General features: G+C 44.6%; 1 protein-coding gene across 1 annotated transcript in view; it reads left to right on the forward strand.

Annotated features, from left to right (window-relative positions):
* The first annotated feature begins 1,348 nt into the window (after positions 1–1,348).
* Positions 1,349–11,575, forward strand: part of LOC143286095 (tubulin beta chain) — an 11,907-nt gene continuing 1,680 nt past the window's right edge. The window contains exons 1-6 of the mRNA XM_076593682.1: positions 1,349–1,420; positions 5,048–5,156; positions 6,024–6,193; positions 8,104–8,289; positions 9,087–9,294; positions 10,646–10,890. Coding sequence (XP_076449797.1) covers positions 1,364–1,420; positions 5,048–5,156; positions 6,024–6,193; positions 8,104–8,289; positions 9,087–9,294; positions 10,646–10,890 — 975 coding nt within the window. The 5' untranslated portion in view covers positions 1,349–1,363. The remainder of the gene's footprint in view (positions 1,421–5,047; positions 5,157–6,023; positions 6,194–8,103; positions 8,290–9,086; positions 9,295–10,645; positions 10,891–11,575) is intronic.

Raw genomic sequence — 11,575 nt, forward strand, 5'->3', positions numbered from 1 at the left:
GAAGAGGCAGGCGGAAGAAAACTCGATTCGATTCGAGTCGACTCTAATTCATTCATAGTCATGAAACGCAAAAGGATTATTACACACAACAAAGCAGTGTGTGTGTGTGTGTAACTCTTTCCATACGAACGGCGAAAGAGACGACGTTAACAGCGTTTCTCCCCAATTACCATCATCAAAATATTGCAAGCGGAAGGCTCGTATACTGAAGACGTGAATGTGGACAAAGAATACCACAATTCTTACGACGGAAGCTAAAGGTTGGGTCATTCAGACACCCACTGGACATCCGAGGGGTCTGTGTAGAGGAGAAGAGAGGACTGGCCGTACTGAGTGAGTTAAAGTGTCTAAGATCGAGTTACGTTTTATAATATCTACCGTAGTTTTGTGGCTGTTGTTGTTGCTGCTCTTCTCCTCATTCCAATTTTCGAGTCCTGTAAGTCTGCCGGAATATATTTCATCCATTTTCTGGAGTTTCCGTAACATCATCATTCTTGTTGTTTGTGTGGTTTACTTTGCCGCTATTGTTCTGTTACAATCACAGTTTTTCATATACCGAAACTGACCTTGTTGCTAATAGATTCAATTGCTACAGAGTTTTGACCTTGTGGTAACGCGTTCGCCAAGAAAGTGAGAGAATCTGAGCGCACTGGTTTGAATCCCACAGTCGCTAGCATTTTCTCTCCTCTCCTCTAGAACTTGTGTGACGGTCTGGACGTCAGTCACTGGAATGAGACGATAAACGGAGGCCCCATGTGCAGCATGCAAGTAGTGCACGTATAAGAACCCACAGCAACTAAAGGGTTGTGTCTGGCAAATTATGATAGGAAAACATAAAATTACAGACAGAAAAAAGGGTGGCACTCTAGTTGTAGCAACGCGTTCTACCTGGTGAAAGCAGTTCGAATTTCACACAAAACAATCTGTTGTGGCAAACGAGTTATACAATACAATACAGTTCAGCCCAGTTCAGTTCAGTTACTCAAGGAGGCGTCATTGCGTTCGGACAAATCCATATACGCTACACCACATCTGCTTAGCAGATGCCTGACCAGCAGCGTAACCCAACGCGCTTAAAAATACAATACAATACAATAAGCGGGAAAGGCACAGCTGTATGCTTCAGGCATAGGTAGGAGGCCGACACCAAAGAGTGGGCTGTCTGTAGAAACGACCTCTCACCCTTCCTCCTCCTTCCCGACGAACTTTCACCTTTAGGTATCTACCCGCTTTAAAAGGAGCCAGGGGTAGCCAGGGTCCTGGCATTCCAGCAGCAGTTGTTGTTGAACTACCAGAGTCGGGTACAGTACCCTTGAAGTATTTTTCGGCAGTTGCCACCCAGAACCCAACCAACACAGCAACCATGCGTGAGATCGTGCACATGCAGGCCGGCCAGTGCGGCAACCAGATTGGTGCTAAGGTTAGTTGGTAGTTTTCTGGTTTTTATTTTAATTTTTTTCTTCTTCTGATTTTCATTTCAATTGGTTGATTATTCGAGGTGCTAAGAAGGGTAGTTGCTGTTGTCTTTTTCCCCCCTGGTTTTTATTTTTTCAGTTGGTTGATTATCCCAGGTGCTAAGGGGTCAGTTGGTTTTTCACTTATATATATATTTTTTTAATTATTCATTGCTATTCAGATTGGTTGATCATTCGAGGTGCTAAGGTCAGTTGTTTCTTTCTGGTTTTATTTCAACATGTTGATAATTAGAAGTGCTCAGGTCAGTTTTTTTTTTGTTTTTATTTCAATTGGTTTATCATTCGAGTTGCTAAGGTCAGTTTTTTTGTTTTTGTTTTTTTTTTTTTGTTTTTTTCATGTTTTTATTTTGATTGGTTGATTATTCGAGGTTCTAAGGTCAATTGTATTTTTTTCTAATTTTTATTTATTAACTGGTTGGTTATTCGATTACTGTATTTTTCTGTCTTTGTTGTCCCATAATCTGTACTGAAGACAGAGCCAGATCTCAAACGTTAGACTTCTGATCTAGTGTTTACTAGTCATCGGGGTTCAAGACCACGTTTCAGTGTGTTGATGTATCCTTGGGAAAGGCATTTTACTCCGATTTGTTTTCCTCACTACTCAACCCAGGTGAAATAAATGGGTACCTGACTTCAGTAGGGGGGAAGGTTAATTCACTCAGTACGGCCAGTCCTCTCTTCTCCTCTACACAGACCCCTCGGATGTCCAGTGGGTGTCTCAATGATCCAACCTTTAGCTTCCGTCGTCAGAATTGTGGTATTCTTTGTCAACATTCACCTCTTCAGTGTAAAAGCCTTCCGCTTGTGATATTTTGATGGTGGTAGTTGGGGAGAAACGCTGTTAACGTCGTCTCTTTCGCTGTTCGTATGGAGAGAGTTAAAACGGCGGAGGGAGAGGATTGGGGGCCTGCAGAGCCCAAGATACATTGGATGTGGATTTTTTTTTTTCTCGTTCGTGGGCTGCAACTCCAACGTTCACTCGTATATACACGAGTGGGCTTTTACGTGTATGGCCGTTTTTACCCCGCCATGTAGGAAGCCATATTCTGTTTTCGGGTGTGCGCATGCTGGATATGTTCTTGTTTCCATAACCAACCGAACTCTGACATGGATATGGATGTGAATTCACTGAGCCGATGGCTATAAAGCGCTGTGGGATCATTAACCCTTTTAAAAAAATTATCTGCACCTGTTCAGTTAGGTTACTTCCATGTCGATGATCCGATTTCCTCCCGTACACAGCCACACCCAGGTTCGTTTTTTTCTTCGTGATTATCTAAAGTCTAGATTGACTGATTGAGTAAGTATTCATGATTGAACGACTGTTAAGGTTATGCTGTATTTTTGTTCTTTTTTGTCACAGGGGCAAACCGCTCAACGATAATTAATATAATTAAAAGTGATTATAGGCCATCAAAGTATGGAGAAAGATTAACTTGAACTGCGTAACGCCTTTGATAGTGAGTGTTCACTATGACAGCGATCGGAATAGCGCATATTTAATCTTAATTAGGACTGATATTTTCTTTGCTTGTCTTCTTTCTTTCGTTCTTCCTTTTTGTCTTTCTTTCTTTCTTCATTCCTTTCTTTTTCTTTCTTTGTCTTTCTTTCTCTCGTTCCTTCCTTCCGTAGCAGATAATTGTCAAGCTGTAACCACCCAGACACAGACAAAGGCACATATACATAATTCATACAGATAGACAGACAGGCAGATAGACGGACAGACTGGTACTTACAGAGAGAGAACGAGAGAGAGAGAACACTGAATACTGAAATGTTTAGCTGAAAAGCTCTAGTGATATAGTAGGTACTAATCAGAACAAAATGGTGCAAAACAGATAAAATAGAACAGAAAGAAAAACAAAACAGAATTGAAACAGCATAAACTAATAAGATATTTGCGACACTTTGGCACTTTGTCATTAGCTTAAAACTACATGTGACAGGGGGGTAATTTGCTTTTTTTTTCAGTCGTTCAACTCCAAGGTTTGGACAGTACACAGAAAACAGAGTACAGATAAATCATATAATAAATATTTACGCATGTAACATCGACACACATCATATCAGTACAAACACATTCTAAAGTACATATAAATCCCGAAATAATTATCTATACCTCAACATCAAACCCCATCATATCAATACCAACACATCAAATAATTACAATGTCGAGATTGACCATCCAAATGTAGCCCTTCCTTTTCATCTATGCTTTTTCTTCATAGAACCCATACTAATTCTTAATTGATTAATGAGTATTTGGGCCGATGACGGACGTTCTCCGTATATCTATTGCCTCAGATACATAGTTTGCAAGTGCAAGTGAAAGTATCATATCTTCATTTTCTGTCATTAGTATGCCGAACAAATCTATTCTCTGCGCTGAAGCTGTATTGAAAATGGTAGTTTTTTCGCAATTCATCGTACTTTTTGCAGTTAAATATAAAATGGTTTTCATCTTCTGGGCTTTCGCCATACATTGGGCAGGGATATGTTGCTACGTCTGAATCGAACCATCTTCTGTTGGCATTCAGTCCAAGTGCTCTCAGTCTGAGCTTCGCAAAGCAGATTTTATGCCATTTATTTGTTATAATCTTAATATACTTCTCTGTTTGAAATATTGATTTAAATGAATAGAACTATTTATGCCTATCATTGCTCTCTATTTTTCCGTGCCAGTTTTGTTCGTAGCATGCTATAAGTCTATCTTTAAATTCCGATACAAAAGCCGCTCTCGTGCCCTACTCCTTGGCACATCCAAACAAGACCGAATCCATGTTCCGTTAGTGTTTTCTTGATGTGGAATACCGAGTTCTGTTTGCCCTTCTCCTCTTGCAGCAGCAGCATCTCATATGCTTGTCTACACAATCGTGATGTTGGCAGTCTTGTTAGTTTGGGCCAATATTTTATGCATTTTACAATTGATCTAATATACAATGGGTACCTGCCGGTTTGGCCATACATTATAGTGCTGAGAGAGAGGGAGAGAGAGAGAGAGAGAGAGAGAGAGAGACAGACAGACAGACAGACAGACAGAGACAGAGAAAATTGATCTAATATGCAATGGGTACCTGCCGGTTTCGCCATACATTATAGTGTTGCGAGAGAGAGAGAGAGAGAGAGAGAGAGAGAGAGATTCAAGATTCAAGATTCATGATTCAAAAACTTTATTACTCAAGGATAAAGATTTTAGGCTTCGCCCAGTATTCCAATCTGTCCTTGTGACAACAATAACAATAACAACATTAACGATAACGACACAACAATAATAATTTTGTTAACACTGCTACATCTACTGCTACTACAACGAAGAATGATCAGTCACCATCATCATCATTAACATCGTAAAAAGTAATAAAACGAACGCATTCACACATTCATATCCAGAGAGGGAGAGAGAGAGAGAGAGAGAGAGAGAGAGAGAGAGAGAGAGAGAGAGAGAGACAGGCAGACAGACAGACAGACAGACAGACAGAGACAGACAGACAGACAGACAGACAGACAGACAGACAGACAGACAAACGGAAAGAGCACTGACTTGATGTGGATGTGTGTGTATATGGTTCCAGTTCTGGGAAGTGATCTCCGATGAGCACGGCATCGACCCCACCGGTACCTACCATGGAGACTCCGACCTGCAGCTGGAGAGAATCAACGTCTACTACAATGAGGCCACTGGTCAGTCCATCTGTTTGTCTGTCTGTCTGAGACTGTCTGTCTGTCTGTCTGTCCGCGTGTTGGTTGATATATATTTCTTTTCTGTTCGCTTCCTCCACACCCCCCCTTTCCATTCGTCTGTTGACTCGCTCTTAGCCTCCTTAATATTTCTCTCTCCCTCCCACCCTCTCTCATATAATGATTCCCCCATTTGTTTATGTTACTGTTTCCCCTTCGAAGGCTGCATTAAAAAAAAAAGCATTATTTTGCTTACTGTATTATCTTCAGTAAATAAAATTTATTCAATTCAATTCATTTAATTCAATTCTCTCTCTCTCTCTCTCACTCTCTCTCTCTCTCTCTCTCTCTCACACACACACACACACACACACACACACACACACACACACACACACACACACACACACACACACACACTTACTTTATTGGTATAAGGATGTGCACCTTTGTAAGTCGACATATTCAAAGAAAACAAACTAAACAGCCTCTTCCCTCCCGCCACCCCTCAAAAAAAGAAAAAAAAGAAAAAAAAAAAGAAGGAATAAACAAGGACAACTACTTATCAGAACAAGTTCGTAACCAATTTATTTCTTGCTTCGCTATTATAATGCTCATATCATTGTCCATTACATGAATTTTCAAACAAAACAAACAAAAAACGAACATAACAATCCCCACCTTTAAAAGGACCCCCCCCCTTCCCTAAACACACACACACACACACACACACACACACACACACACACACACACACACACACACACACAAACAAAAACAAAAACAAAAACAAAAAAACAACAAAAAACAACAGCCCCAACAACACAACTACAAAATCTCAAAAAAAGTCATTGACTATCCATGTTCCAGGAGGCAAGTACGTGCCTCGCGCCGTGCTGGTGGACCTGGAGCCCGGCACCATGGATTCCGTGCGCTCCGGCCCCTTCGGCCAGATCTTCCGCCCGGACAACTTCGTCTTCGGACAGTCCGGCGCCGGAAACAACTGGGCCAAGGGCCACTATACTGAGGGCGCTGAACTCGTCAGTTGATGGAGTTGTCTACTCCTTTTTTAATTTTTAAAATTATTTTTTAATTTATTGTATCCTATTTCTTCTGATTTTGATTATGATTCTTCTTCATTTTCACTTCCTCCTCCTCCTTCTTCTTCTGCTCCTCCTTCATCTTCCTCTTCTTCTTTGTTACCTTCTTCTCCTCTTCCTCCTTCTTCTGCTCCCCCTCCTCCTCCTTCATCATCTTCTTCTTCTTTGTTACCTCCTTCTCCCCCTCCTCCTCTTTCTTCTTCTTTCATCTTCCTCTCCTTCTTCTTTGTTACCTCCATCTCCTCCTCCTCCTCCTTCTTCTTCTGCTCCTCCTCCTCTTCCTCCTTCATCTTCCTCTCCTCCTTCTTCTTTGTAACCTTCTTCTTCTCCTCTTCTTCCTTCTTCTTCTACTCCTCCTCCTTCATCTGCCTCTCCTTCTTCTTTGTTACCCCATTCTCCCCCTCTTCCTCCTTCTTCTGCTCCTCCTCCTACCCCTCCTTCACCTTCCTCTCCTTCTTTTTCTTTGTTACCTCCTCCTCCTCCTTCTACTTTTCCTCCTCCTTCATCTTTCTCTCCTTCTTCTTCTTTGTTACCTCCTCCTTCTTCTTCTCCTCCTCCTTCATCTTTCTCTCCTTCTTCTTCTTTGTTACCTCCTCCTTCTTCTTCTCCTCCCCCTTCATCTTTCTCTCCTTCTTCTTCTTTGTTACCTCCTCCTCCTCCTTCTTCTGCTCCTCCTCCTCCAACTCCTTCATCTTCCTCTCCTTTGTTGCCTTATTCTCCTCCTCTTCCTCCTTCTTCTTCTGCTCCTCCTCCTACTCCTCCTTCACTTCCTCTCCTTCTTCATCTTTGTTACCTCCATCTCCTCCTTCTTCTCCTCCTTCATCTTTCTCTCCTTCTTCTTCTTTGTTACCTCTTTCCCCTCCTCCTCCCCCTTCTTCTTCTATGAATATTCTTCTTTCTTTTTTTTCTTTTTTTTTTTTTTAGTGGTGGGAGGTGGAGAAGAGATTAGGATGAGGTTTTGGTGACGGTTAGGAGCATGGGTGGTGTGATGGGCGGGTGGTATGTTTTTTTTGTGTGTGTTTTTTGTGTGTTATGTCTTTCATATATTTTAAGCATTATTGAATTCATATAAATTCTGTCTTTCGATTTGTGTTTTGTTTTTCTTTTTATTTCTTTCTGCTTTTTTTTAGAGAAAAAAAAAGCAGAATAGAGGATTTAAAAAAAAATTATTATTATTTTTTTTTTAGCGGGCTCTTCGTTTGTGGTGATGTGAATTGAGTTTAATGACCTATTTGAACGTCATGTTGTTCAATACGATACAATACAACACCGTACAGTACAGTACAATGCGATCCAATACAATAAATACTATATACAATAAGATACACTAATATGCTTAATGGTTAGGATAATATGTCACGATCCGTGTTTTTGCAGTGTTTGTTGCGTTTGAATTTAACACACACACACACACACACACACACACACACACACACACACACACACACACACACAGAGTAAAGAAAAGAAAAAAAAAGAAAGAAAAAAGACATGACAGAGTTTTGTGTTTAACGTGGTAAAGACAATAATATTATGTCAAGAACTGTGTTTTTGCAGTTTGTATGACAGTGTTTCGCGTTTAATGCGGATAGATAATCAAATAAATAGATAAATAAATAAATAAGTACATAAATATATAAATAAGACACATATCATACACATATATAATTTTTTCCCCCTTTTTTTTCGATTTAGTTGGACAGTCATTAGTATGGCCCTGTACTGTTCGTCGTCTGTACTATAAGCAGCAACATTCAACAACGTCAAAATGTCCTTTTGTGCCCTCCCCACCCCACACACTCCCAACCCTCACGCTCCCCCTACACCCCCTCACACCCTTCCCCCAACAGGTGGACTCAGTGCTGGACGTGGTCAGGAAGGAGGCGGAGAGCTGTGACTGCCTGCAGGGCTTCCAGCTGACCCACTCCCTGGGCGGCGGCACCGGCTCCGGCATGGGCACCCTGCTCATCTCCAAGATCCGCGAGGAGTACCCCGACAGGATCATGAACACCTTCTCCGTGGTGCCCTCCCCCAAGGTACACGGCACTGTGCTGTACCTGTGTTTTACCTGTGCTGTACCTGTGTTTTACCGATGCTGTACCTGTGCTGTACCTGTGTTTTACCTGTGCTGTACCTGTGTTTTACCTGTGCTGTACCCGTGTTTTACCTGTGCTGTACCTGTGTTTTACCTGTGCAGTACCTGTGTTTTACCTATGATGTACCTGTGTTTTACCTGTGTTGTACCTGTGTTTTACCTGTGCTGTACCTGTGTTTTACCTGTGCTGTACCTGTGTTTTACCTGTGCTGTACCTGTGTTTTACCTGTGTTTTACCTGTGCAGTACCTGTGTTTTACCGATGCTGTACCTGTGTTTTACCTGTGCTGTACCTGTGTTTTACCTGTGCTGTACCTGTTTTACCTATGATGTACCTGTGTTTTACCTGTGTTGTACCTGTGTTTTACCTGTGCTGTACCTGTGTTTTACCTGTGATGTACCTGTGTTTTACCTGTGCTGTACCTGCGTTTTACCTGTGATGTACCTGTGTTTTACATGTGCTGTACCTGTGTTTTATCGATGCTGTACCTGTGCTCTACCTGTGTTTTACCTGTGTTTTACATGTGCTGTACCTGTGTTTTATCGATGCTGTACCTGTGTTTTACCTGTGCTGTACCAGTGTGTTTTACCTGTGCTGTACCTGTATTTTATCTTGTGCTGTGCCTGTGTTTTACCGATGCTGTACCAGTGTTTTACCTGTGCTGTGCCTGTGTTTTACCTGTGCTGTACCTGTATTTTATCTTGTGCTGTACCCGTGTTTTACCTGTGTTAATTACAGGTGTCTGACACCGTGGTGGAGCCCTACAACGCCACCCTGTCCGTGCACCAGCTGGTGGAGAACACGGATGAGACTTACTGCATCGACAACGAGGCCCTGTACGACATCTGCTTCCGCACCCTCAAGCTGACCACCCCGACCTACGGCGACCTCAACCACCTGGTGTCCGCCACCATGTCCGGCGTCACCACCTGCCTCCGCTTCCCTGGTCAGTGAGGGTGTGTGTGTGGGTGGTCAGTGATGGGTGTGTGTGTGGGTGTGTGTGTGGTCAGTGAGGGAGTGTGTGTGGGTGTGTGGGTGGTCAGTGAGGGTGTGTGTGGGTGTGTGTGTGGTCAGTGAGGGTGTGTGTGGGGGTGTGTGGGTAATCAGTGAGCGTGTGTGTGTGGGTGTGTGGGTGGTCAGTGAGGGTGTGTGTGTGGGTGTGTGTGTGTGGTCAGTGAGGGTGTGTGTGTGGGTGTGTGGGTGGTCAGTGAGGGTGTGTGTGGGTGTGTGTGTGTGGTCAGTGAGGGTGTGTGTGTGGGTGTGTGGGTGGTCAGTGAGGGTGTGTGTGTGTGGGTGTGTGGGTGGTCAGTGAGGGTGTGTGTGTGTGTGGGTGTGTGGGTGGTCAGTGAAGATGTGTGTGTGGGTGTGTGGGTGGTCAGTGAGGGTGTGTGTGTGGGTGTGTGGGTGGTCAGTGAGGGTGTGTGTGTGGGTGGTCAGTGAGGGTGTGTGTGTGGGTGTGTGGGTGGTCTGGTCAGTGATGGGTGGGTGGGGTAGTGGGTGGGGTAGTGGGTGGGGTGATGATAGGGTTTGGGTGGATGTGGGTTGGGTGTAGTGATTAGGGTTGGGGTTGGTCGGTGGTGGTGGTGGTGGTGGTGGTAGATTGTAGAGGGTAGGATTGGATGTTGGCGTGTGGGTGGTGGTAGTAGAGATGACAGGTGGTAGTGAAAGGTGGTAAGTTGGAGGTGGGGGGGGGGGGAGGAGGAGGAGGGGCTGGTGGTGGTGGTGGTGGTGGTGGTGAAATTGGTGGTGGTTTGGGGAAGGAGGACTAAGAAGCGGGTGGATGGTGGTGTAGCAAGTGATGGGAAGGGTAGGAGAAAGGGGGAGGGAGGGGGTGGGGGGGGGGGGGGGGGAAGCAGGGGTATTGTTTTATTGGTGATGATGGTATTGGTGAAGCGCTTGGTGAGGAGTAGGACGTGTGGGTGTTGTGTGGTGTGTGGGATTAGTGGTGGGTGGAAAGAAGGATGGGTTATGTGGTGGTCGGTGGTCGCTAGTGGGTGGTGGTGGTTGGCGAGGGTTGGCGAGGGTTAGGAGGAAAGGATGGTTGTGCGTGCTTAGACAGACGGAGGTCTACACACACACACACACACACACACACACACACACACACACACACACACATATTCGCCGCACGTTCACAAAACATCCGCATGTAAAACGAGCCTTGTTTTTTTTTTTTTTTTGTCTTGTCTTGAAAAAACAACAACAAACAAACAACAACAACAACAACAAAAACAAAAAAACCGATTCGATTAGATACCCGATCTTATCTCACTCTCTCTCCCACTCTCTCTCTCCAGGCCAGCTGAACGCTGACCTGCGTAAACTGGCCGTCAACATGGTTCCCTTCCCCCGTCTCCACTTCTTCATGCCTGGCTTCGCTCCCCTGACGTCCCGTGGCTCCCAGCAGTACCGGGCCCTGACCGTGCCCGAGCTGACCCAGCAGATGTTCGACGCCAAGAACATGATGGCTGCCTGCGACCCCCGCCACGGCCGCTACCTGACCGTGGCTGCCATGTTCCGTGGCCGTATGTCCATGAAGGAGGTGAGTGAGTGTGTGTGTGTGGGGGTGGGGTGGGGTGGGGGTGGGTGGGGGGGATGGTGCGGGGGGGTGTGTTTGGGGGGATAGGGTGTGTGTGGGGGGGGGGAGGGGGGGAGGGGGTGCGGGGTGTGTGTGTTGGGGGGGGGGGCAGGGTGTGTGTGTGAGGGGGGGGGGTATGTGTGGTGTGTGTGCGAGGTGTGTGTGGGGGGGATGGGAGAGTGTGTGAGTGTGTGTGTGTGAGTGTGTGTGTGTGGGGTGGATGGGGTTGGGGGGGAGGGGTAGGTTGGTGGCGGGGTTGTGCGGGGGAGGGGGGACGGGTAGTGTGTGTGTGTTTGTGGGGGAGTGAGGTGCGGAGGAGTGTGTGTGTGTGTGTGTGTGTGTGTGTGTGTGTGTCTGTGTGTGTGTGTGTCCGAAAACGGAGTAGTAATAGAATGGGGTAGGATAGGAATAGACTATGGAAAAAAAAGAAAAGAAAAAGAATACATGGAATATGATAACAATGGAATGACATGGAATGGAGTAAAAAAAAAAAATAAATAAACGAGTTGAAGCGTAGCGTAGGATAGAAAGCAGAATGGAATAGAACAGAACAGAATATAACGGAACACGATAGAATGAAATGGAATACAATAGAATAAATCAAAACAGCACAGAACAGAAAAGGACAAAATAGTATAGAACAAAATCA

The sequence above is a fragment of the Babylonia areolata genome, chromosome 9 (assembly GCF_041734735.1).
Source record: "Babylonia areolata isolate BAREFJ2019XMU chromosome 9, ASM4173473v1, whole genome shotgun sequence".
Classification (NCBI taxonomy): Eukaryota; Metazoa; Mollusca; class Gastropoda; order Neogastropoda; family Buccinidae; genus Babylonia; species Babylonia areolata.